The sequence below is a fragment of the Dendropsophus ebraccatus genome, chromosome 3, assembly GCF_027789765.1.
Source record: "Dendropsophus ebraccatus isolate aDenEbr1 chromosome 3, aDenEbr1.pat, whole genome shotgun sequence".
NCBI classification, from domain to species: domain Eukaryota; kingdom Metazoa; phylum Chordata; class Amphibia; order Anura; family Hylidae; genus Dendropsophus; species Dendropsophus ebraccatus.
In genome coordinates this window covers 134,835,871-134,863,642 of record NC_091456.1, presented here as the reverse complement: position 1 = coordinate 134,863,642, position 27,772 = coordinate 134,835,871, and the positions used below count along the sequence as shown (strand labels likewise).

Sequence of the window (27,772 nt, the reverse complement as noted above, 5' to 3'; positions counted from 1 at the left end):
CCGGGGGGAGGGGGGCATCGATTACAAGTAACAACTTCTCTCTCCCTGTGCCACGGTAAGCGGTGGGAGTGGCCTCTGATTGGGGAGGGTCCGACAACTGCCACCCCCACCAATCTGCTGTTTGCCAGTAGTAGTAGCACCCACATATACAGATAAAATGGTAGCAGTCATCTCCTTATATTGGGTAGAAGTCATTTTGGGTTACCACAACTTAGCTTCTTTCTAGAGATGAGAAAACCTTGAGCATGCTCAGGTCTGTCCATACCCGAGCGTGTGGCATTTAAGTGGCTGAAGAAATTGGATGCAGCCATAGTCCTGCTAATCTATACTGAAGTCCCTGGGGCTGTATTCAACTTCTGAAGCCACCGGTAGTCAAATGCCATCTGATCAGGTTCAGACGAACCCGAGCGTGCTCAAAATTCACTTATCTCTACTTCTTTACTTTATTGGTAGCCGAGCTGCAGTAGCCCAGCATGGCCACTACACAATGGAAGTAGCTGTCTGCTTCTGTCACTGTCAAACAGCTGATCTGTGGGAATGCTGGGTGTCAGACACCTGCTGATCTGATATTAGTGTCATGTTCTACGGACGCTATTACACGGAGCGATAATCAGCCGAACCTGGCCAATTATCGCTTCGTGCAATGGAAATAACGATCAGCCGATTAAATGATCATCAGCTGATCGTTGGTTTAGTGAACAGCAGAAAATGGTACATGGTGGAGCCAGCACTGGAGAACGTGAACTATAAAATATAACGCCCATAGTGGGAATACCAGCAGCCTCAGTGTATATGGCATCGTTAAAGTCCACAAACCATCCAGAGGGGGTGACTGGCCAAGACAAACATTACACAAGGAAGCAGAGATGGTCTATTGATTAGACACCAGATACCCTAAAGGTCTCAATTTTAAAAATGACTTGCTTTTTCATTATTTATAATCAACTAGAAAATGTACCCGGCGCTGCCCGGGTATAAAGTGTCAGTGTGTTAATTAGATTTGTTCTAAGGTGCCCAGGAGGCCAAGCTAAAGGTATTGTTTCATCTGAGTTAATCAGTGGAATTAGTGTATACCTGTAGTGCATAGTTGGAGGGGTTCTGTATACCCACAATGTATAGTTTTTAGGGGTCTCGCATATCTGTAGTGCATAGTTGGGGGGGCTGTATACCTATAGTGTATAGTTGGGGGGGTCCTGTATACCTGTAGTGTGTAGTTGAGGGAGGTCCTGTATACCTGCAGTGTACAGTTGGTGAAGGTCCTGTATACCTGTACTGTATAGTTCGGGGGTCCTGTATACCTGTAGTATATAGTTGGTGCTGTATACCTGTAATGTATAGTTGGTGGAGGTCTTGTATACCTGTAGTTTATAGTTTGAGGGTCCTGGATACCTGTAGTGTATAATTGGTGGAGGTCTTGTATACCTGTAGTATATAGTTCGGGGGTCCTGTATACCTGTAGTGTATAGTTTGGGGTCCTATATACCTGTAGTATATAGCTGGTGGAGTTACTGTTTACCTGTAGTATATAGCTTTGGGGTCATGTATACTTGTAGTATAGAATTGGTGAAGGTGCTGTCTAACTGTATTATAGAGTTGGTGTAGGTCCTGTATACCTTTAGTGTATAGTTTTGAGGTCCTGTATACCTGTAGTGTATAGTTTTGGGTCCTATATACCTGTAGTTTATAGTTGGTGGAGTTCCTGTATACCTGTAGTGTATAGTTTTGGGGTCCTGTATACCTGTAGTGTATAGTTTGGGGTCCTGTATACCTGTAGTATATAGTTGGTGGAGGTCCTGTATACCTGACGTATATAGTTGGTGGAGGTCCTGTATACCTGTAGTGTATAGTTTTGGGGTCCTTTATACCTGTAGTGTAAAGTTTGAGGTCCTGTATACCTGTAGTATATAGTTTTGTGGAGGTCCCGTGCACCTGTAGTGTATAGTTTTGGGGTCCTGTATACCTGTAGTGTCCTGTATACCTGCAGGGTTGTATTTACCCGTATGGCAGTGTTATTCAGTCACAGTGTGTCGGTATTGGTCATGTCTGGTATGGCGGTTTTATCCAGTCACAGTATGGCGGTATTGGTCAGGTCTGGTGTGGCAGTGTTATCCAGTCACAGTATGGCGGTATTGGTCAGGTCTGGTGTGGCGGTGTTATCCAGTCACGGTATGGTGGTATTGGTCAGGTCTGGTATAGCGGTGTTATCCAGTCACAGTATGGCAGTATTGGTCAGGTCTGATATGATGGTGTTATCTAGTCACAGTATGGCGGTATTGGTCAGGTCTGGTGTGGCAGTGTTACCCAGTCACAGTTTGCCGGTATTGGTCAGGTCTGGTATGGCAGTGTTATCCAGTCACAGTATTGCGGTATTGGTTAGGTCTGGTATGGCAGTGTTATCCAGTCATAGTATGGCGGTATTGGTCAGGTCTGATATGACAGTGTTATCCAGCACAGTATAGCGGTATTGGTCAGGTCTGGTGTGGCGGTGTTATCCATTCACAGTATGGCGGTATTGGTCATGTCTGGTATGGCGGTGTTATCCAGTCACAGTATGGCGGTATTGGTCAGGTCTGGTATGACAGTGTTATGCAGTCACAGTATGGCGGTATTGGTCAGGTCTGGTGTGGTGGTGTTATCCAGTCACGGCATGGTGGTATTGGTCAGGTCTGGTATAGCGGTGTTATCCAGTCACAGTATGGCAGTATTGGTCAGGTCTGATATGATGGTGTTATCCAGTCACAGTGTGGCGGTATTGGTCAGGTCTGGTGTGGCGGTGTTACCCAGTCACAGTTTGCCGGTATTGGTCAGGTCTGGTATGGCAGTGTTATCCAGTCACAGTATTGCGGTATTGGTCAGGTCTGGTATGACAGTGTTATCCAGTCACAGTACAGCGATATTGGTCAGGTCTGGTATGACAGTGTTATCCAGTCACAGTATAGCGGTATTGGTCAGGTCTGGTATGACAGTGTTATCCAGTCACAGTATGGCGGTATTGGTCAGGTCTGGTGTGGCAGTGTTATCCAGTCACAGTTTGGTATACCTGGTATACATGTACTGTATAGATGGAGTAGGGGGCCCTGTATATACATGTACTGTATAGATGGAGTAGGGGGTCCTGTATATACATGTACTGTATAGATGGAGTAGGGGGTCCTGTATATACATGTACTGTATGGATGGAGTAGGGGGTCCTGTATATATTTACTGTATAGATGGAGTAGGGGGTCCTGTATATATATGTACTGTATAGATGGAGTAGTGGGTCCTGTGTATACATGTACTGTATAGATGGAGTAGGGGGTCCTGTATATACATGTACTGTATAGATGGAGTAGGGGGTCCTGTATATACATGTACTGTATAGATGGAGTAGGGGGTCCTGTATATACATGTACTGTATAGATGGAGTAGGGGGTCCTGTATATACATGTACTGTATAGATGGAGTAGGGGGTCCTGTATATACATGTACTGTATAGATGGAGTAGGGGGTCTACCAGTTATTACTGTGGATGTTGTGAGGCAGCTGCCCTAGCAACCATTGCTCCCTGTGAAAATGAAAGCAGTAATCCTATTGGTTGCTAAGGCTCCAACTGCCGTGTCTGCTGCAGCTAATTATATCACCTGTGTTTGCAGTGAGGAGATTTTCCCATTCATCTCTATGGGGCGCCTCTCTTTCCCCTCCCCCTCCCCTCCTGTACATCTGGCGGGGACGGGACTTTCGCAATAACCTTTCCGGGCACCCAATGTATCTGTGTGCCAAATTTGGGGTCAAACGGTTCAGGCGTTTGGAAGTCTATAGAGGACAGACAGACAGAAGGACAGACAGACAGACAGACTTTGATTTTTATGATATAGATTAATTTGCATATCTCAATTTTTCCTTTTTTCATACCAATTATGTGCTTACCATTTGTTTATCAGTTTTTTTCTCATGTGTAATAATTTATTTACTATTACTCTATCATATTTTGGTTGTACGCATTTTTGGTGATTTTGCTTGCGATTTCTAGACCATACTCCGGTGTGCATAGCGACTTAATGCTTTCCTTTTTGCATCCCTATTCCAGGGTTAATTGCACTCCCGTGTTTGATACACTCTCGCGAGATAGGACGTGATATACATTCATTGGTTGGTCTCCTTGTTTTATTCGTTGATTTTATTTCTTGTTCACTAGACCATGATTAAGCGCATCGGCGCGAAACGCGTAGGTCCTGTTACGGAGTATCGTTTTTAATGTTAGAATAAAAGTTATGTTTTATAGTTCACGTCCTCCGGTGCTGGCTCCACCACTTACCATTTTCAGCTGTTCTCTGCATCAAGGCGCTTAGCCCATGCCACCTCCACCAGCTACTGACCATTGCTGAACACATACTATCCAGGGTGAGCTGTATCTTTTCTCCCATAGAGAATGACGCCCATAGAGAATGACTGGGCAGCAGACTCATCTCCGGTGAGCGTGCGCATGGCTTCCGGCGGGGATTTCACGGCAGTGGGACGGGGTCCGGGACATTGTGGAAGGCATAAGTATAAGGGGCTCCAGTTGGGGGTCGGCGGCCTTCACCCCGGCAGCCAGGGTGACAGGTCTCCTTTAAAGGAAAATATCTCCAGAAGGCAGCCCCTGTGTCATAGCCTGACAAAGGTTCAATGAAGGTGCACATATGTTCAATAACAAAGGAAACAAAGAACCATTGTTTTTCTCTATCAAGCTCAAGGTACATAGAGACTAAACATGAGCAAATCGATGTCTTTGACCCATAAGTTTGCCAGCGTACAATAAAAAAAAAAAAATGTCACTCCAGTCATTTGCTTAAATTTGCCAGAAGGTGACTGAATAAATCCTGAAGCAAAATCCATTACCAATTGTGAATTACCATATTTGCTCCTGTCTAATGTCCTGACTTCACGATTGTGATGGTTTAGTTCATGTTTCCACCACCGATGATGAATAACCCTCAGTCACCTCTTTTCTATATTTAAATGTTATTTTCCCTGGCATCACTCAGTTCTCTCATTTCCAAAGGGGGTATTACACTGGAAAAATATAAAGAAGATTGCTTTTGGAATGTTATACTTGTAAAGGCGAATACTGACTATTTCCTTAGTGAAGTACTGCTGGTTTCAAAATGACACTGAATGCTGTCATTATTGGGTCATTCTAATTTGTCCCCAAATGGAATCATTACATCTTGTTGTTGCCGACTCCTCTGTATTTTTCCTCTGCCGCTAAGTCACACATACCGAAGCAGCATCATTCTGCTCAGGGAACACAATGTTTTTACTAGTCGTGTGGTGTAATTCACATATATTCAGCCTGCACTTGGCATTTCAGTATGGTCCGCATAGTTTTAAAATGTGCAATGGCTTCACCTTCCAAATTCTACAGCCTTGACATGCTGCGGTAGGAAGCAGAATAAAAATAAGCTGTAATTACTAAAGCTTTAGAGAAGGTATTGTATTTGTTATACCGTGCACTAGTACGGCAGATACAATAAGCTATCATTACAGCTTAGCCACCAGTAGGCAAAGTATTGACATTGCTGTACTTGTGCCTTCATAAATAGTCCTCGACTTACAAACAGATGTTCTAGTTTAATGTGTAATAACCTTTCTCTTCTTTTTTACACAGTATATCACAAAGTAGTAACATAATATTACATAGAGAGCACTATGTTAAGTCAGGTCACATAAGATAGCAAAGAGGGGGTCCCCACATGCTAACCCCCTGTATTAACCAGAATATTTATAGTCTATTTTTGGCCAAGATAATTGAAATCCAGCACCAATTTTAAATACTTAATCTGTTACAAACATGGTGTGTCAGTACTTATAGACAACATCCCTATTTGTCTACAGTTTAAGGTTGTGTAGGTCTAAAATCTGTCAGAACTCTGGGTCCTGTTACAATATAAAGTCAGTAGAGAAGTAACTATGTAATGTATGTAGTCCACACAACATATGCTGGAATGTATTAAAGGGTTTGTCTGGGCAAAATTTATTGATGACCCATCCTTAAGATAGATAATCAATTTTAGATCAGTGGGGTGTCAGCACCTGAAATCCATGCAGTTGGGCTGTTTTTCAGAGCTGTGATGCTGTCATACACAGTAAAACACAGCAAGAAGCAGACAGCTCCGTACCCTGTATAGCGGCCAAGCTGGGTCACTGCATCACTTTTCCACTTACTGTAAGTGAATGAGGCTTGAGCTGCAATAATACAGCTTGGCCATTATACAGTGTATGGCACTGTTTGCGTCCTGCTCTGATTTACTGTGTATACATATGCCACACCTCTGAATAGGTCATCAGTTAATTGTGCCTGGAAAAAAAACGTTAACTGTTGACATCATTGTTCAACTCTCTCCAATCATAAGTTGGTGCCCAACAAGGGAAACAATTCTGAGGTTCCTATGCCAATCTATACAGAATATTTCCTTAATTCTCATGTTATGTCATAAAATAAAATTAAAAAAAACACCACTACTCTTGTCTTCAGTTTTAGTATGGGTTTTTCAGCTCAGTTCCATTGAAGTGAATGGAGTAGATTTGTCATACCAGACACAACCTGAGCACAGGGATGGCTCTGTTTTGCAAGAAAGTATCTGTTTTCTTTATTCCTGGATAACCCCTGGATAAGTCCATTTTTAAATCTGTATTTGCAATTGCAATTTAAACCAGTGTCAAGAGGAGCCTGTTGTTTTGTTGTGGCTCCAGTTGGCATGCCAAACACTAAGCTTGTATGGAAATATTTGTTTTTTTACAGTCAATATCTGTGCACACTTGTCTGATGCCATGACACACTTCCCAGAAAGCGGTGTGACATTTGGGCACAACTGGATGTCTTTCATTGTTTTACTAAGTGACTTTATATAACATGAATGCAAATAACGTTTGTCCCCCAGTTCATGTAAACATAGGGACTGTGTATAGGCTAATCTAGTCAGGACCTAAAAAAACAACAACCAAAAAAACCACTACTAAATCTGTCAAGTGTGTGCCAAAAGGATACACTATTGGTAAATGTGCTCCTAATAGAAGGAAATGGCTAAAAAAAAAATTTTAAACCTACATTTTTTAACTTTCCGCACTGAGGTCAATGGGAGATGGAAACTGCACCTTTTAACCCAGTTTTTGTGTGAACATAACCTGTGTAAGTAATTTATTCTAAGGGAAGTAGAGATAGAAACATAGAACATTGTCAGCAAAGAAAGACCACTGGGCTTATTTAGTCTGCCCTTTTAGTAGTTCCCTTCTTATTATCTTAGATATATGTTTATCCCAGGAGTGTTTACACTCTGTTACTGTAGATTTATCAACCACATCTGCTGGAAATTTGTTCCAAGTACCTACTACTCTTTCAGTAAAGTAATATTTTCTCACGTCGCTTCTGATCTTTCCCCCAACTAACCTCTCACTGTGTCCTCTTGTTCTTGAGTTCAGTTTTTTACTAAAAACACTTCCCTCTTGTACCTTATTTAGTCCTTTAACATACTTAAAGGTTTGGATCATGTCCCCCCCTTGTATTTTCATGTTTTATGCCTGACACCTCACACCATTTTTTTAGCCCACCTTTGGACCTTTCCTATTTTATTTATATCCTTTTTAGTTGAGGTCTCCAGAACTGGAGACCATGCTCAAGCACGATTGTTCAGCATTTGAATACCGATGGTTTAAGAAGTTGGATGCAGCCCTAGAGAATCCTGGAATACATGGCTGCAGTCTATGACCTATGGCTGCTGTATCCATGCTTCCCAGTACTTGAGCATGCTTGAGATGTACTCATCTCAGTGCTTAAGAGCTTAAAGCAGTACTCATCCAACAGCTTAAAGCTGTCTATAGAACCCATTAGTTCTGGAAACCTGTATTGGTCCCAGATCATTGGTTGGTTCAGTGTTATCTTGATGCTCTGGCTATGTTCATGCTTGCTATAGAGGCAATTGCATCAGATCTGAAGGCTGGAAAAGCATGGCATGCATCATTGTGTTTTCCATGAAAATGGCAACAACTTATGTTACGTTTACACGGAGCGATAATTCGCCCAATCAATCGTTTAACGATTTTGAAGCAACCATTTGGTTTTTATAACGATCAGCATTTAGACGAATAAATCGTTAGAAAAATTGTTTGAAAATTCGTAAGAAAAATTGTTAATGCGATCGTTTTTAAGATTACTTAAGCCCATCTTTTACATAGGGTAAATCGAATCGGTGAAAGACTCTTTACACAAAGCGATCTGCGAATTTTCAGCAAACGATGAACAACAATTTAACAACATGTTGAAAGATCAAAATGAACAATTTCTCGCTCGTTGCTTGATCGTTTGCTGTGTTCCCGGTACAATTGTTGCTCAAATGCGATTGTTTATGCGGAAAATTCGAACGATAATCGTTTCATGTAAATGCAGTATAAGTCAGTGGTAGTCCACCACTTATTCATAAAGAAAGCCGTTAAGCATATGAACTGAGTTTTGCTTAGGCAAGGATCACACTGCGTTTCTGGTTCCCGTCGCAGGTATCAGTCGGCATCCTGTCAAGAATCGGATGCTAACATATACTGTGACGGCCAGCAATGGTGCTGTTCATTTTAATGGCCTTGATGAAGTCACCTAGTGACTCTGTTTAGGCAGATTTGCGCCTTGCTTGCACCTGCTGCCTTCTGCCACAGTAACCGTTCTTGTCAGGATGCCAATGGAAATCCTTCCTACCCTTATATTTACTGTATAAAGATAATTTTATAAACAATAGCCAATAAGTTCTATGTTGGCATTGCAGGACTGACATACTTTAGAACGGTTCGCCATTTTATGCATAGCACCATCCAATGGGGGTGCTCCTCAGGAGTGGTTGTGGTTTGGGATTCTCTATGTATAGAGTTTTTGGACATATATTGAACTCTTTTTTTTTTTTCTTTTTCTTTTCTTCTTCATTCCTCGCAAAATTATTTATACTGGTAGTTGAAGGACTTCATTATGTTGCACAGCAATTTGATAATTGCCTTAGCAGTAGGCTAATGGTACATCTCAGCACAGGCTTGGGAACAGCTGGTGCTGCAGAACTTTACTGCCTTTCCAATGCTCTGTTTACGTTGGAGATTCTTCATCTGTTTTTTATGTGTGTTTATAAGGAGATACCTGATGGATTAATTGCTATGGGATCCTTGACATGCATTGGAGATTAAAGCTGTGGAGGAACTGGTCTAACACTTAAAGCTGTTTATACAACTCTATTATATTATGCCTGGCCAACATTACACAAGATACAATTTAGTCTGCATGCCAAGCACACATTTTTTTTTCTTTTACTACTGTACAATTGTACAATACTTGATGCCCATCTGAACAAGGACTATTCACCTACACCCAGTGGAAACAGGCATTCCATTGCCCGAATTATTCATGATCAACAAATCAGTAGGAATCTGCTTTCTGGTGAATTATATCCGGTTGCGCCTTCTGAAACATTGAATGTATAAACAATGGACTATGCCTAGATGAGAGATCTACTGTGATGGAAATGTATCATATGCTCTTAAGAATTAAATTAGAGTTAAATAGGTACTCCAGTCATAGGATATATCAGGAATTTCTGATATGAGTGGGGCTTACCTACAGGAAAATTGAGGGTCTGATCAATGCTTTTGCTTGCAGCCCTCTTAATTAAATGGTACAGAAATTATAGAAATGGTTATGCCATCTTTCCATTGACGACCTGGAAAAGGTGAACTTGAATATTTCTTTAAAGTGTACCTGTCATTGTAGAGACATGCTAATGGTTGGTTATTTTCCCTTCTTTTCCTTAGCCTTGTCCATCAGGATCACGGGACTTCAGAGAAAAGCAATGTGCAGACTTTGATAATATGCCTTTCCGAGGGAAATACTACAACTGGAAACCCTACACTGGAGGTATGGATTGTTGGTGGCAGACGATAATTCTTTAATTAATTGGTTATTTTTTGTTACCACTACAACTATTTTTCACTTCTTACTGGAGTCCAAGGTATGAGGAGTGTGGCAAGGTGTTGAGGAGGTGAGTCCTATATGTTAGTTGAGGTGGGAATACCCCTTTAAGGCTGCTTTCACATGGGACATTTGCACTCTAAAGATCTATGAAAGGTTTAGAGGCAGTGTAAAGTATGCCTGTCATTAGAACACACACTGTAGAAGATAGAAGGAACATGGCACTCACCCATCTGCTTTCCTCTTTTTGCTTTATTGAAGATCCAGGGTTACAGGGTTACAAGTGCAGGTGAGGGAGGTGAACAATTCATGTCAAGAACGGCCATTTCTTGTGCATGCGCACTTTATCCAGCTGAATACTAAAGCATTCCAGTATTCAGCCGAATGAAGCGTGCACCCGCATGAAATGGCCATTGCTGACATGCATTGTGCACCCTAGATCTTCACTAAAGCAAGAAGAGAAAGCAGAGTGCCGTGTTCCTTCTTTATTCTACTGTGTGTGTTTTATACAGCAATACTTTATCTTCATTGAATGCTGAGCACCATCTAGCTTTATGTACTGTATATCCACCCCTCCTGTATTGCAGATTAAATAGTTACTGTCTGGACAAATACCTTAAGTGGTGCTGAGTAGCTGTTTCTGTTGTGAGCTGTGTATACGGTACCTGTCATTAGAAAAATCTTTTTACATGTTGCAGAGACGTATCAAAAGTTTTGATTGTTTTGGTCTTAGTTTTCAGACCCTATTGATTTCCATAAAAGGAGGAAGGAAGGGAAAGGCGGGACATAAGGGGTACTGCGGCTCATCTTACTTCCTGAGCAGCTCTGCCGTTGGAAGTGTGCCCACTGCAGCTGATGTCACGGTACTGTAAGGCGGCGCTGGAACACAGCCGTGCCATAATGTCACACTTGCTCAGGAAGTAAGATGGGCTGAAGTACTCCTTTAAAGCGAATGCAATCAGGTACATTATTTATTTATTTATTTTACATTAACCGATCAGGGCCGGCATGGGGATTCCAGTGGTGCGCTCCTCTTTTTAAAGTGCCACCTGGTTCCCGCGCTCAGCGTTGGTCAGCACAGAAGAGATAAGGGATAAGATACGGTCACTCTGGGGGAGGGATGGCCGGCCAGTCCCCAGTGCATAGAGCCGGGCCAGTGAATATGAAAAGAATGGCAATAAGAGTGGATACTGGTTGTGTTTCAAAAAAAAGGACAGCGCCACTGGTGTCCCTGCACCGATCGGTAAACGTAAAACAAAGAAGCGATGTTAGTAGAGTAGACAAAAGAGTAGTAGATTCTTGGAACAAACTTCAAGCAGATGTGGTCGGTAAATCTACAGTAACTGAACCTGCCTGGGATAAACATATATCTATCCTAAGATAATAAGAAACGCAATACTAAAGGCAGACTAGATGGACCAGGTGGTCTCTTTCTGACGAAAATGTTTCTCTAAAAGCCTGGAGTAGCCTGTGGTTATGCGGTTGGATTCCCGGCTTGCTGTGATCTCTGACTCTAGTTCCATTTTAAGACTATGGAGCTTGTTACAAGCAGTGAGCAGGAGATTACAGCCAGCCTGGGAGTGAAGCACGTAACTAGGCACTTCTCCCAGCTCGTCTTGGAGATCTTTGGGGTCTGAACACTTAGACCTCAACCAATCAAAACTTTTGACATATATTTCTGAAACATGTCAAAAGTAGTTTTTTTTCCCTTTCAAATGACAGGGACACTTTAAGACAGTCCTTGATCTAAGGATTAAAAATGTTGCCCCTTTAAAAAGTGAAAATGCATCAGGCTAGATTTAGATGACATCCATTTGTTTGTCAGGTTAGAAACACTGTATTAGGTGGTAATGGTGCATTTAATGGAATAAATGACTGCTCTGAGTCTTCCATAGTGCAGCTACTTTTTCTTAGCAGCTCTCAGCTCCAGCTAATGAAGGGTGACTGACTCCATTCCGCACCATTCATATGCCCTTATATAGGGCGGACAAGCAGGGCTGTCGTCATAGGAGAAATCACTTTAATCAGCACTTTCTAAAAATAAATGTTAATATTGAGATTTAAAGCATGTAAGATTCAATATGTCAAGTCCGGTAATTCAGAATAAAGTGATTGGGTCGTAAAGCTAGACCTGGTTAGTGAATACACGCATGCTAATCAGATCTGGTATTATGCCTAGACGGAACCATCATAGATATACGCGAGGTGAATGTATTCTTAGGTTTCATACATAACTACGGGCAAGATTGTAAACCACATGTCTGCCATACAAGCAGACGATAATGATTTAAGATTCCACCCATAATCCTTTCTTTTGCTATTACGCAGACAAGGCGCTGTCTGCTTGAGGAGAAGAAGATCTGTAAACTGAAGCAGTTTGAATTGTGTAACATTTTACTGTGCAGCATCCCAGACCCTTTATATAAAGGAAAATTAGGTCATGCTTTTAATGTGCTTTTCCATTCACTTAATCATTTGAAGGACACATATTGAAGTGCACCACGAAGCACACATTGTGCTAACTTCTGTTGCATGGGACAAAGTGGTATTCATTTTAATGTTTCCTTTAATATTTGTAATATATTCCTTATTTTTACTTTCTAATATTTCTTTCAAAAGAATATTATGATAAAATTGTCCTTATGAATCAGTCATTTTTCCCCCAGTTATTAACATCATTCAGCTGTTGTAGTGTTATAAACTGTTATATATATACATTTTCCCTCACCTTTCAGTTTTACATAAACTTAAAGCGACTCTGTGACCACAATCTGCCCCCCCCCCCCAAACCACTTGTACCTTCGGATAGCTGCTTTTAATTTAAGATCTGTCCTGGGGTCCGTTCAGCAGGTGATTCAGTTATTGGCCTAAAAAACTACTTTTAAACTTGCAGCCATGTGTCAAACACCTGTGGCTTAGATTGTGTATGCATTAGGCTGGCATACCCTCTCTGTCCCTCCTCCCCACCCTCCTCATCATTAGGAATGCTCCAGGCAGATTGTCTCCTATTCATCACCTGTGTCAGCCCGACAGAAAATGTTCTAGGGGCATTCCTAATGATGAAGAGGGGAGGAGGGACGGAGGGGTGGTGCAAAGTTAGGGCACAGATATTGTAGGCCACGGCCGTTTGACACAGGGCTGCCAGTTTAAAAGTTGTTTTTTAGGACAATAACTGCATCACCTGCCAAACAGACCCCAGGACAGATCTTGGATTAAAAGCAGCTATCCGATGTAGTTTGGCGGGGGTCAGATTTCGGGTACAGAGTCACTTTAAGGTATCTGGTTTTATCCATTATTCAAGAAGAACATTTTTGAGGTCAGAAAGGAGAGACTGTGGCTCATAATCTTCATTCTAGTTCATCCCAAAAGTGTTAGATGGGGTTGAGGTCAGGGCTCTGTGCAGGCATCATGTTCTTCCATGCCAGATTCCCCCTCCATGCCTTTATGGACCTGGTTGTGTGCATGGGGTCAAAGTCATGTTGGAACAGAAAAGGGCCATCATATTTTTAAAGAGGAACTCCAGGTAGAGGTTAAAAAAAATGAAACTTCTGCAGAAGCATACAGCATTACTTACCTATCTATTCCATTTTTGAAACTACCAAAAATCTTTTTGGTTTTGAGGGGTTTTGTTCTGTTTTGTGTTTCTGCACTTCCTGGTTTATCAATTGTACACAGTACTACAGGTTCCAGAATGCAATGCTTTCCCTCAGCTGTACATCACAGTCCTCCACCCTGCCTATTCCCCGCCCAAAGCTGTTGCAGAACATCTAGGCTGTGTGCAGTAATTTATGATTTCATTGTGGTCCCACCCACACAGCACACCATATTCTCTACCTGTAACACCACACAGCACACTGTATTCTCTACCTGTAACACCACACAGCACACTGTATTCTCTACATTTAACACCACACAGCAGGCTGTATTATCTACCAGTAACACCACACGGCACACTGTATTCTCTACCTGTAACACCACACAGCACACTGTATTCTCTACCTGTAACACCACACAGCACACTGTATTCTCTACCTGTAACACCACACAGCACACTGTATTCTCTACCTGTAACATCACACAGCACGCTGTATTCTCTACCTGTAACACCACACAGCACACTGTATTCTCTACCTGTAACACCACACAGCACACTGTATTCTCTACCTGTAACACTGATATTGGAATAAAGTAAAGAACTTTTTGAATTTTTTTCTCTCCATTTCCACGCACATATTATGATCAAGCATCTGTTATCTTTGAAGTTGAGCCCCACAACAAGGCTCTAATCCTCTCTGCCGTTTAGCATCATTTACTTGTGTTATTGCATCATTTTTGTGAATACGCTGCAGTACTGCAATGACACTCCAACATGTGTGAACACAGCCCTAATTTCATTGCACACTTCTGCACAATCAGAGAAATCAGTGCAACACCTGCTTCTGGCTGGTCAGAGATGGTGAATCACTCAGGGGATTGGGTGATCCAGCCAAGCCTCCTGGGACATCACGCCCTGCCCCTGTCTGCATCATCAGCCTGATCTCAGCAAACACACACAATGGGAGACAGAGGCATGGAATATTTGTCTCCTAAGGTGGGAGAGCAGTGGGAGCAGGAGACAATGTGGTTTTGCACAGGGGCAATTTTTTTTCACTTCCTGGATTTCTATCAGCTACCAGTGTGGCAGAACTGCACAGATACGGTAATACATTGTATAGACACATATATTTAACTTTTAATGTACTTTTAATAGAAAACAAGTTTTTCTTATTAGGAGTTCCCCTTTAAGGCCCTTTTACACAGAGGGATTATCTGCCAAATGACGCAGAAATAGCTCTGTGTTAAAGAGCCAGCGACCAGCCGACAAGCGAGGAAATGCATGCTCGTCGGCTGATCACTCACTTTAAGCCTGTCAAAGAATAATCTGCCCTCAGCCATACATGATGAGCAAACCAAACCGCAAGGAACCAGATTCGTTACGAACTTTACAAAAAGTTTGGTTCGTCACCGAACCGAATTTTGAGAAAGTTCGTAACGAATCTAGTTAAAATAACAACAAATAAAATCACAGAATAGACCAGGATACAAGGGATTATTACTCCTATAATCCCTTGTATCCTGGTTTTCTGTGAATATCAAGATGTGTGATGTCACCCCTATTAGGGTGAGACCTTAAATTACTCTCCTCAGATATACCTGGGTGCTGCCTTATCAAAAGTGTAATGTGACAGCTGTCTGTGAGTATCAACCAAGACACAAAAAAGCAACTTCAGTGTTCAAGCTGATCTACTTTATTCAGTGAAAATCTTAGTTTATATCTTTACAATAATGCTTCAAAAAAATAATAGGAGAACCCCGTTTAGCCGCAACCAAAAAAGTAAAAAAAAATAAAATAAATAAATAAATAAAAAAAAGTCCCATCACTGTCCTAGAAAAAAAAAAGTCCCATCGGCTGTCCCATCACTGCACAGTTGTGTAGAAAAATGTTGGCGACTCATTGGGATTCTTGGTTTCCAGGACCGTGCACCCCAGGGCTGATGTCTGGTCCTTTAATTATTGGCAAGGGCAGTACATGTCTGTTACTGCCCATTGAGTCAACATCCTCCCAGAAGACCATCAGAAAGTTAGCCCATTCTTGCCACTTTCACCTCCCCGGTGCTTTAGGGGGCCAGTTCTGCCTCCACCACCTTGCAACCATCCAGCGCTTTGACTGCAGTCCAACCTGCCCCAATGTCTTACCAACGATGTCAGGCCCGGCGCTCTCAGGCTGTCCTCCATTTTGTGAGCCTGAGTGAATGGAGCCACAGTGGGCAGGAGCTCCTCCGGAACATCAGAGAGGAGAAGGAGATATATGAATGGCTGACCCCAGGTCAACTAACGGTGGGAAGTGTTGTAGCCCACAAAGGGAGGAACATTGTCTCTGCAGTGTAGCAGGGAGGGCTGAGTCATACACCTTGTATAGCACATGTTATAAACCTCATAGTGCACAGGTTTTTTTGAACGTGTCCTGACAATTGTTGATCCCTTTTGAGGACGCGACTCTGTTTGTGAGCAGGCATGACTATGGGATCAACAACATCATCCCATTAGTCCGTGTTCTGGAAAGTGCGCTGAACAACATCATCAGCGAGCATTCCCAGGCCACCACTCCAAGGCTGAACATCCTCCTCCTCCGTCAATTGTCTGTTCTCAACCATACTGGCCTGGGTACAATCAGGTACTGCCTCCTCCTCCTCCTTAAATAGTCTGTTCTCAACCATACTGGGCTGGGTGCAAACAAGCGGTGCCGCCTCCTCAAATAGTCTCTTTTCAACCATACTGGGCTGGGTGCAATCAAGTGCTGCTGCCTCCTCCTCCTCCGTCAATTGTCTGTTCTCAACCATACTGAGTCCAATACAGTACTATTACTGCTGCTGGTTCCACTGTCAAATGTCTGTTTTCCACCCTACTGGGTCCAAGGAACTTTGTGTCCTATGTCCCGTGTAATCACGTACACCTTGGCTATTTTTTTTTTCACTATTTTTGCACTTTGTGGGGGGACTGCCTGGGTGATTGTCTGGTGATTGGTGATTCGCCAGATTGTCCGGGCAGCCCATAGCATACAGCAGCGCCTGCTGCCGACGCTCCTATTCCATGAAGCGACGGCAGCGGATCGTTGCTGTATCAGTCGTTTGTTTTTCAACATGTTGAAAAACGAACAACTGCAATGATCAGCCGACATGAACGATGTCGGCTGATCGTTGCATTCGACGGGACGATTATTGGCCGTAACGGCTGATAATCGTTCCGTGGAATAGGGCCTTAAGTAAGCCAGCGATCACCTAACGAACCAGCAAACACTCATTCATCGGGTCATTAAATATGTTGTGCAGCCATTTAAATTATCCTTATCTGTTTTACTTTCCCGTGTCTAATATGGTGATTTACAGCCAGTAACAATTAATTTGAATGGTCACACAAACAATCCAGCAATCGTTTGTGCAGCTCAGCCTCCTGATGATTGAACCTTGTGAAAGCTCTGTGAATCTTGCTGGTCAGTGCTCCCTTGCTGCTGCCATTTGGGCTGTATAGAATTACCCTATGTCAGGATGAACATAAAATACTACAAGGTTCCAAAATAACAACTTTATAAGGGCAGATTAATGAAAATCATAACAAATACAAAAGTGCCCAATAAGTCTCATACACTATAGTGGGTTTCATTGAGTATGTGTCATGGTGTCTGGCAGAACATACACCATTGATGCTTATAAAAGATGCATACAGTAACAACATACACTGTGCTATTTTATTTAGGATTTAGATGCAAATCGGGATGAAGGGTTTGTAAAGGAACCGATGTGAATACAGTCTAAGAAAAAGTATCAAATAGGGTTATAAACGTTATGGGGCAATAGAACAGATCGTCCTCTTTTATTGCAAAAAGTGACCGAGTTACCTATAGCTATCAAGACAACATTCTAGCGGAGGATTTTCTATAACAGTGAACATTTTATTGGTTGTCACAACTAGTCTCACTTTTATATGTGACCTCAAATGTTTTTCCTGCAACTTAGTTGGACTATTGTAATGTAGTGTTTAAAGACAAGTTTATTCAATACCCCCTCGGCATAAACTCCCCTTACAACTAATAGTATCATAAATAATAGTATCATGTATAAAGAAAGACTGTGCACCCTAAAATCTGAGTTTATCACCTTCAACCTTGGAAAATAGGATTATTGCCAAGGACTTTGTAAATCTCCCAGTCTTCTTACTACCAGTTCATTGCTAGTTGAAATTAGATGTGGGCTTCAGATGCCAACAGTTTGCATTCATCTTCTCCCGTTCTCTTGCGTTTAAATAGACGGCTGGAATTTTTCCGTATTAATGCTATAGCCATAGCGTTTACATAAGTGACATTCTTTGTCTAGTGGGTTGAGGTCACGCATACTGTCTGTATAAAACACACTGATTGACTTACAGTGTCTGGTATATTGGAGGAAGAGGTGACATGAGGTGAAACAGATGTCCAAAAAAGGACACATCAGGTCACCATAGGGTAAGGAATTTGTTAGGGAGGAGGAACAATTAATTAGAGACTTAGAATTAGAGCTTGTTTTACCGAGCCTGGGCTTAGGTATCATCTAAAAATGAACAATATTTCTTGATTGATGAAAAAATATTAAAGTTGTGTAAGGGATCAAACTGCAGGTTATATTGCTGGTGTTGGAAGGCATCAATAAAAGTATATCCTTCATATTTATGGTGCGTACCCCTATGAATACGGAATTCACCTATTCTATTTCTCACTGGAGAAGTGGAGCATAAGTCACAATTGGTTTGATGCTGGATAGACTCTCCCTACTATTCCCTCTTACTCCTGCAAGAAGATGTGGACTCTTTCACTCTTTCAAGACTAAGCAATATGTCGTATGGATAAAAATGTCCAACATTGGTTTCCTGAGTATAAAGGTGGACATACACTGTCAATATCTTTCGTTTGGCCATCGGATAGCTCTCCCGTCCTCCCCATACAGAGGAACGTTTGGCACAGTAAGGAATGGGTTAAGCTGCAGTCAACTCTACAAGAACAAAGTGGTCATGCAGTGGAGCTTAAGGAGAGCCCCATACAATGTATGTCAACAGCCGATCCCATTGAGAGTTGCAAGTACGGCCAACAAAGTTATAAAGTGTATGGGTACCTTAAGACTTTCCTGGCCCCTATCTCTTCAGTTGAGCATCTGTGGGACCACTGTGATTTTCTGTAGAGATGAGCAAATCTTGGACACGCTTGAGATGCTTGATGATAAGTGTGTAATTTCATGCAGTTACAGAAAGGGCTTAAATATAATGCCACAAATAGTGTTCAAGCAAAAAAAAAAGAGGTAAGAAACAAGCATAGCATCCACAAGGGAGAATCTCCAGGTGGTACAAGTATTGTAAATGGAAATAATTTTTCTCTTGTGAGACCCTTTAGGGCTGAATGGCTGACCACTCGTATGAGCATTTCTACGATTCTTCACGCATCCCTTTCATCCGTCGTCATATTTTTAGTCTGTTCCGCCATTGATGGTCAGCTACTCAGACAGATTCTTAGCATTCCTAGCAAAATATTTTCCTGTACCTAAGGATAGATACGTTAATATATCTGCTCACATGCAGTAATTCATGGGGAAATGGGGAGACAGAATTATGGTCTTGTATGTCATCTCCTCCCTCCTGTCATATACAGGGTAATTCCTGGTCAAAGTTGAGACAATTTTATGACCGAAGAGTATTCTAAATGTTTTTATGGCGCTTGTTACCCCGATCATCACTTTTCTTCTCTTATCCTTTTATTCTTGGAAGTCATAGGATGTAAAAGGAGGTGACCAGTGCTTCTAAATGGCATATCCTAGTTGGTGGCCCTAATACAGGTATAACATTAGGGCCCTAGAGATTTTAGTTGTCCTGATGCATCCCACAGGGAACTCATCTATGCAGGAACATTGACAGCACATTATATAATCCATGGTTTTTAAAGGGGTACTCCAGTTTTTATTGACATTCCAGCCTAACGTTATTGCATTTTGTAATCTGTTTCTCATCAGTCTTACAAAAAAAAAAAAGGAAAAAAAAACTAAAACTTTAATCAAAAGTGCATTAGAATTCTTAAAGCGGTACTCTGGGAAACAATATTAAAATCTACTGGTGTCAGAAAGTTATGGAAATTTGTAAATGTTTTCTATTATAAAATCTTAAGTCTTCAAGTACTTATCAGCTGCTGTATGTCCTGCAGAAAATGGTGTATTCTTTCCAGTTTGATACAGTGCCCTCTGCTGCCACCTCTATCAGGAACTGGATGGATACGTGGCCTTGGTTTATCCCCTGTCATCACATTGACCTATAGGGCCACTTAATATGGTGGTTTTGGTGGTTTCCTTACAGGAGCCACCCCTCGGCTGGGTCCTTCCCGAAGGGATACCTGGCTAGTCCTGTGTATATTCGTATATTCAGGAACTGTCCAGAGCAGTAGCAAGTCCCCATAAAAAACCTTTCGTCCTCTAGGCAGTTCCTGACACAGACAATGGTGGCAGCTGGGAGCACCATGTCAGACACCACTTCCTACAAGACATACTGCAGCAGATAAGTACTGGAAGGGTTGAGGTATTTTTTTAATAGAAGTAATTTACAAATTAATATAACTTACTGACACCAGTTGATTTGAAAAAATTTTTTTTTCCTCTGGAGTACCCCTTTAAGTATTCTAATGCACTGTTATTCCCCAGAAAGAATCTACTTTTGCTTTTATGGCATGATTAAAGCTTTACAGTTTTTTTTGTATAACTGATGAGAAGCAGATTACAAAATGCAATAAAGTTAGGATGGAAAGTCAGTAAAAACTGGATGATCTTATAATGGCCAGTTAGACGTATATCTTTTAAAGGAATATTATAGGTGAATAGATGAAACAACAGATATTATTCTCTATAATGACAATGTTTCCCAAGACAGTGCCACCATTGTCTATGGATTGTTTCTGGTATTGCAGTTCAGCTGACTGAAAGTAAATAGGGCTTAGGTGCAATAACACAGACAACCTCTGGATAGGTGTTTTTGGAAGAAATATTTTTACTAAACATGTACAACTCATTTAGATTTATTGTTGCCCATAATATTTTTTAATTATATAGATGATCAGTTAAGGGGAATCACATATGACCCTCAAAGGCAGTCTTAGGAAGAATATTGTGTCAGTGTCACTTAAAAAACATTTGACATGTCAGAGACTTGTCACAAGTTTTGATCAGTTGTGGTCTGGGTGCTGAGACCACCACTAATTGGCAGAAGCACTCAGCTAAGTTGGGTGTCCACTCACAGTAGTTAGGCCTCCTTTTATGTTCAAACACAGTAATTATTTTCTCTATTTGGGCCTAGTTTCCCTCATACAATAATATTCTCCTTTGTCCCCTATACAATAATCTTTCCCCACACAGTTGTAGTACACTTGTGTGCCCCATAAAGTAGTTAGTAGTGAGCTTAGTGCTTGTCTCCCATCTAACTGCTTGCGGCAGGAGACTGACTCTATAGTAAATCTATGTAACCCATCTCCCGAGAAAACCTTATGTTAAAAGTACAGATATCAGGGACAGTGAGAGGAATTGATCCTTATAGATAATATATGAAGGAATAATTTGTTATTCATGAATGTAATTACCTGATATATGTAAAATGCTAACTGTTGTTTTGTTTATTTTTAATATTTGAAAATCTAAATAAAAAGATTAAGAAAAACATCAATTTAATTGAAAGTAATAAGAGATCTCTGCTCAAAAACTAGCAGAATTGTTATTGCAGCTCTGGATTATAATGCAGGCAACAACTGTAGTGATGTAATATATTTAGAAAGGTGCCTAATTTTACATAGCTTTTTATAAATAATCTATAAAATTGTGTTAAAAATGAACATTTGTTTACAGCTTTATGTTATGGTCTAACATTGTGCAATTTGGCCTGTTTGTTGGCAAGGGAATGGCAAATTCCCCCTTAGACTACTTTTATAAGCAGATATGTTTTCTTCTTATCCTGGATTACCCCTTTAATGTTACTATTTAAACAAAACAGTCCTTTGGGAAGGTGCACAGTAATATTTTATTGATATAAAATTTCTAATACCTATATAGCAAAGTGTAAGAAAGATTGTTGGAGAAAGTTATTATAAAGCTATTATATTAAAGGAGAAGTCCAGCGAAAATTTTTATTAAGGTAATGTATTGCCCCCCAAAATTTATACAGATAACCAATATACACTTATTACGGGAAATGCTTATAAAGTGCTTTTTTCCCTGCACTTACTACTGCATCAAGGCTTCACTTCCTGGTTAAATGGTGATGTCACGACCCGACTCCCAGAGCTGTGCGGGCTGTGGCTGCTTGAGAGGATGATGGCAGGGGGACACTGAGGGACACAGGGCACTGGAGAGACACTGAGCATCCCCCTGCCATCATCCTTTCCAGCAGCCACAGCCCATACAGCTCTGGGAATCGGGTCGTGACATCACCATTTTATCTAGGAAGTGAAGCCTTGATGCAGTAGTAAGTGCAGGGAAAAAAGCACTTTATAAGCATTTCCTGTAACAAGTGTATATTGGTTATTTGTATAACATTTGGGGGGCAATACAATACTTAATAAAAATTTTCGCCGGACTTCTCTTTTAAGTGTATTATGCATTATGTGCTCTTTGTGCCTTTCGGCTCGACATATAGCAGGCGGTGTATAAAATATTAATGTCTGTGTCAATTTGCACTCGCAGGTGGTGTTAAATCTTGTGCATTAAACTGTCTGGCTGAAGGCTATAATTTTTACACTGAACGAGCCCCTGCTGTTATTGATGGAACTCGGTGCAACGCTGACTCCCTGGACATCTGCATCAATGGAGAGTGCAAGGTGACTGATTCTGATAAGTATGAAATAGTGTGAGAAAACTCACACGTAAAATAGGATCACTAATATTTTACTATCTGTCAATTTCTTATGCAGCCAGTAAAAGCTCCTAAAATATATATATATATATATATATATATATATATATATATATATATATATATATAAATGGGTCAATAGTTTTTCCTTTTGTGACCACACACAGTAGTTATGCTTCCTTCTCTTTTCTGATCAAACTTAGTAATTATGCCTCCCTTTGTGTCCACACTCAGTAATTATTTTCTCCAAACATGGCTCCACATAGTAGTTATGACCTAATCCCCCGTACAGTAATATTCCCCTTTGTGCACCTGTACATTAATAATGTTCTTCTTTCCTCACACAGTTGCAGTACACTTTTATGCCCCCATAGAGTACTTAGGTACAACTTTCCCTCCATTGATAGTAGCTCCTTTGTGTCAATGGAAAAGAAATAGAAATTCACCTCTCCCTATGCACTCTGAGAGTGACTGACTAATCTTCCTGCTGAATATGCCCTGGTGCAAAGAGCTTAGTGCAGTGACCTCATCGCTCAGGTCTGAAGTACCATTTAACTTACAAGTGTGACAGGGCAGGGGGGCAGGAATTCTCTGCTCTGTCAAAGTTTTCAACTGGAAAGTTGAAATTAAGACCCTGGATTCCTGGTGCTATTGAAATTATTGGCGGAGTCCCCCTTTCCTTCTGGGCCTGGTAGAGGTTCCACCTTGTGCAAACCAATATTATTACACTCCTGCTGAGCAAACTAGAGGTAGAGCCTCATCTGGTTGTGTGCACTAGATAGTGATTTGCTCATACCAATAGTAGTGGTATAGAAATGCCAGAAGACCCTAATGTGTACTCTCAGACTGCATAACTGCAGGACTAATAAAGTGTAAAAATTGCACCTGTGAGTGCAAACATTAGTCAACTTACTTTGCTGTATGTTTATTTCCTCTTGTGTAGCATGTCGGCTGTGATAACATTCTGGGCTCGGATGCCAAAGAAGATAGATGCCGTGTCTGTGGTGGAGATGGAAGTACCTGTGAAGCAATAGAGGGGTTCTTCAACGATTCATTGCCTAGAGGAGGTGAGTACCTGTAACAGGGGATATAAATTATATGGTGTGTACATTAAAGATTTTTCACCTTGGTTTGAAGCATAGTATTTTGGTCAGCATTCACGTCGTACTTTTAACCAAAACCAGGAATGGGTCACTCCAGGTTTTGGCTTAGAATATTGACCAAATACTATGTGAGACCCCAGAAGAGGAGTTAGTTAAATGACTTATTCTAATTTCCATATTCGGATTTGGGAAGGAATTTTTTCCCTGTAGAATGAATAGGTTCTCTCCTATAGTTCCCTAGATCTCATGATTGTTTGGTCAATAGTATAGTGAAAGTATAGATGGTATGCAATGGTTTCATGCTGGAGGGTCTGGGGCCCCATTTTTAAAGAGATGTGGATGGTATACTAGCAGTCGATATATTATTGTAAATATAGGTACAGTGTCGGCACATTAGCATTCTGAAATGTCTACACCCTTGGATCACTGATCAGATTTGATTGTGACTTGTGGACAAGAAACACATGACTGTCTGAGAACTAGAATTCTTCAGGACATGTCTTCGTGTTATTTAGAGATGGAGGAGAAATATAGCCATGACTCAACAGGATGTATTCTTAATACCTTGGCATTTATTAGTGAGCATAGTGTAACACATTGGTTATTTGCTATTATTTATACTCTCTTGCTCATTAGTAACCCCATCAAAATATTTTCAGTCTTTAGCTTGGAGTGATATTTTAAGAGGTTTAAGCACATTACTCCAGGAGACTCATTTACCTCATCTGTTTTAGATTGTTACGTAGTGCACAGGGTTTTTTTAAGACCTACCATGCAAATGCTGATGCAGATATGTTTGTCAGTTTGATGGGCCGGCTGCCTGTAACCCAATTACAAATAAGATATACTTTCAGGAAAGTATGAGTTTAGGAATTAACATGATTCTCCAAATGTACTGATTCTCAGAATATGAATAACATTTTTCATAGGTGCAAGTCTCACATTTCAATGGGGATCCATCCCCTAACTCCCTATCACACCTGATGAGGTGACCTTCTTAGCCTGTTTAATAATTTTTGATATGTGTCATCATTAGATGAACTGGCTAGGTTATAAAAGTTCTGGATTCAAACTCTAGTAACAACCGACTAGTTTTTGCCTTCTAGGCTACATGGAAGTCGTTCAGATTCCACGAGGTTCTGTTCACATTGAAATTAAAGAAGTTGCTATGTCAAAGAACTATATTGGTAAGTTTGGCCTTGCTAACTGTATGTATGGCGCAATAAGTTCATCAGTGTTGGATTTACATGCCACCTTTAAAATCGTCCTTAAATACACTTGTGTATTCAAGTGGATTGCTGGACCGCCAGGCAGTTTCTATATGAAACCTATTCTGAAGTCTATTCTCTGTCCTGGAAAGAATAGAGGATAAGCTACAAAATTCTAAAAAATCTTATTATTACCACATTAATATGTAATTATTAATTACTTATTCTTGATTCTGATATACACCCTGCACTCTTACTGTATAATCGGCTTTGGTTGACTAGGAGGTTTACCTCTTATCCACTTGTAAAATACCTCATACTTTATAGCACAAAAAGTCTATACGTTGTTGATGTTAATGTAATTGTTCTGACTTTTTTAATAGTATGAGGAAAAAAACACTGTATTGATTACATGTTATAAAAGCAATATTTTGATGCCCTTCATCAGTAGTGATGGCTATATGGACACCATTATCTCTCACCCCACACTATGCTTGCATATGTCTGCAGCCGATGCAACTGCATTATTGCCAGTAGTGGAGCGTTAACTTCTTCTGCTATAAATTTTGTTTTCACCCCTCTTCCTCTCCTTCCCTTCACAATTACTTGCTATTTTATATTTCTTCTATGGGGAGGGTAGAAGCTGCAGCCAGACAGCTCTAATGCTGGCTTATCTTTCCAAGAACAGTAGGGTCAGACATTAAAAATACAACACACCTGACCCCTCTCTCCACCAAATCATTTATTGGTGGAGGGCCAGAAGGCCACCACATTCCTTAAGCACGCCATACTTGCTGAAGGTGGCAGGCTCTGACAATTTTACTCTAAAGCATATGGACTCCTTGGGGGGGATTTAACAATGTTTTCACTAGAAAACTGGTGTTAAAAAGTCACAACGCAGTATATGTTTGTACTAATGCCCCCTTTTTTTTGCATGCGAAACAAAGGAAGTTGAACATTTTTGCACAAAAATATGACAGTTTTTCCACCAAAACTCCAAAATCATTAATAAATATCCTTAAAGGGTTTATCCACCTAAGAGCTAAAAAAGGAAATGCTCCCAAACCTAACTGGTCTTAGGGCCCTATTCCACCGGACGATTATCGTTCGCATAATCGTTAACGATTAACTATCTCAAACGACCGCTATTGCGAAAGACCTGAAAACGTTCACTCATTTCCATGGAACGATAATCGTTACTTATGATCGTATTTGCAATAGTTTTTTCTTCGCTATTTCTTCGCTATTTCGTTCGTATCTACTACAAACGACCGAACGACGTCTTATTGAATGCAAACGATTTGCTAACGTTTTGCGAATGAGCAACGATAAAAATAGGTCCAGGTCTTATAAAACGATCAACGATTTCTCATTCGGTTGTTAATCGTTAACTGCATTTCAACCGAACAATTATCGTTTAGATTCGAACGATTTAACGATAATCTGAACGATAATCGTCCGGTGGAATAGGGCCCTTACCCTGTCCCATTGAGTATTTTGAGCAGTCTCCCGTCTTTCTAGCTGCTGCCATTCCTGGGTTTTTCTAAAAGCTGATCTATATCCAGCGTGTTGTCAGAGTAGACACAAAGAAGATTTTAGAGGTCCAGAGGAGATAAGTATGAGAAAAAAAAGATAGACATAGAGTGGTATTGGGAAGGGGGATTGTTTAGAACATCGTTTTTGCTACCCAGATAACCTCTTTAAGTTTACATTGCCAATAACAGCCCCCTGCGGAGTATACACTGAGCATATAATCCTTCATAATGCGATTACTCTAAAATTCATCATCTTCATATCTTCAGCTCTTTTTGTTCTTTGTAGAGTAGTCTAACATTTTGAACAATTCTAACATTTTTGTTTAAGCACTGAAATCTGATGCCGATGACTATTTCATCAATGGTGCTTGGACGATAGACTGGCCAAGGAAGTTTGATGTCGCTGGAACCGCATTTCACTACAAACGCCCAGCTGATGAACCAGAATCACTAGAGGCCTTAGGACCAACAACAGAAAGCCTGATAGTAATGGTAATAAAACATTGTGAATGGAAGTTCTGTAAATGTGATTGCCTGTCCACTGGGCCATAGCTATAGAGGAGTTGGAGGGACATATGCACCTGGTTACAGGTGCTGGCACAAGATGCCAACGTGATACTCTACTCCATTGGGTTTAGATATAGCGACCTTAATCTTTGTCCAAAATAAAGGGAATCTTAGCTATGACTTTGTATGTTCTGGCGGTAAGTGGGTCATTTCATGTTTGGGATAAAGCAGCCAATGCTGACATTGGAGACCCTTAAGGATCTAATATTGTATTTGAGAATCCAGAAATATCTCTGTTCTTTTTAGCTGCAATTGCTCTGTTACCATAGTGAACATGACAAATACTTCCAGGCTAATGTTTGCAGTTGTACAACCGGCCTTATATGGTCAGTAAACTTACTCTTACTCCGTCAGTCAAGCAAGAAATTTCACTGACTTGTACATTAGAGATATTCTTTTGGCTAAGTTAGGAATTGCTTAACTTGGTAATTTAATTTGCTAAGAAGAACCAAGGCATATACAGAATGATAACAGTTTAAAAAAAAGAGAAGAAGATGGTTGTAAAAGTTACTAAAACGTCTGCTTTGGAATAACATAGTAACTTCTCTGTTTAGACACTACACAGTTATAGTTTTATTAAAATATTTTTATAATCCTTTTTTTTACCAGATTCTGCTTCAAGAACAGAACATGGGAATACGATACAAATTCAATGTCCCCATCACTCGTACCGGCAGTGGAGATAATGAAGTAGGATTTTCTTGGCATCACCTTCCCTGGTCTGAGTGTTCGGCCACCTGTGCTGGAGGTATGGTGTTACATTGTCATGACTGCAGCCACTCTGTCTTTTCTGCTATTTCAGTTGTAATTTAGACATCAAGATGTTTTATTGATACATTACTCAATCCTCCGTCCTGAGGATAAATTTGAAGGAATGGTTTGGTGGGATAAAATTTAAAGAAGGGATTGGGTTAAAAAAAAAAAAAGCATTACTCATCTCATTTCCTTCTACTTAACTTCCAA

At 40.8% G+C, this 27,772-nt stretch overlaps 1 protein-coding gene across 2 annotated transcripts in view; it reads left to right on the top strand.

Moving 5' to 3' along the window:
- ADAMTS6 (ADAM metallopeptidase with thrombospondin type 1 motif 6) overlaps positions 1–27,772 on the top strand; it is a 204,936-nt gene that overhangs the window by 135,402 nt on the left and 41,762 nt on the right. For both annotated transcript variants that reach the window (XM_069962724.1, XM_069962722.1), the window contains exons 14-19: positions 9,799–9,901; positions 22,228–22,361; positions 23,340–23,463; positions 24,606–24,686; positions 26,571–26,734; positions 27,419–27,557. In XM_069962724.1, coding sequence (XP_069818825.1) covers positions 9,799–9,901; positions 22,228–22,361; positions 23,340–23,463; positions 24,606–24,686; positions 26,571–26,734; positions 27,419–27,557 — 745 coding nt within the window. The remainder of the gene's footprint in view (positions 1–9,798; positions 9,902–22,227; positions 22,362–23,339; positions 23,464–24,605; positions 24,687–26,570; positions 26,735–27,418; positions 27,558–27,772) is intronic.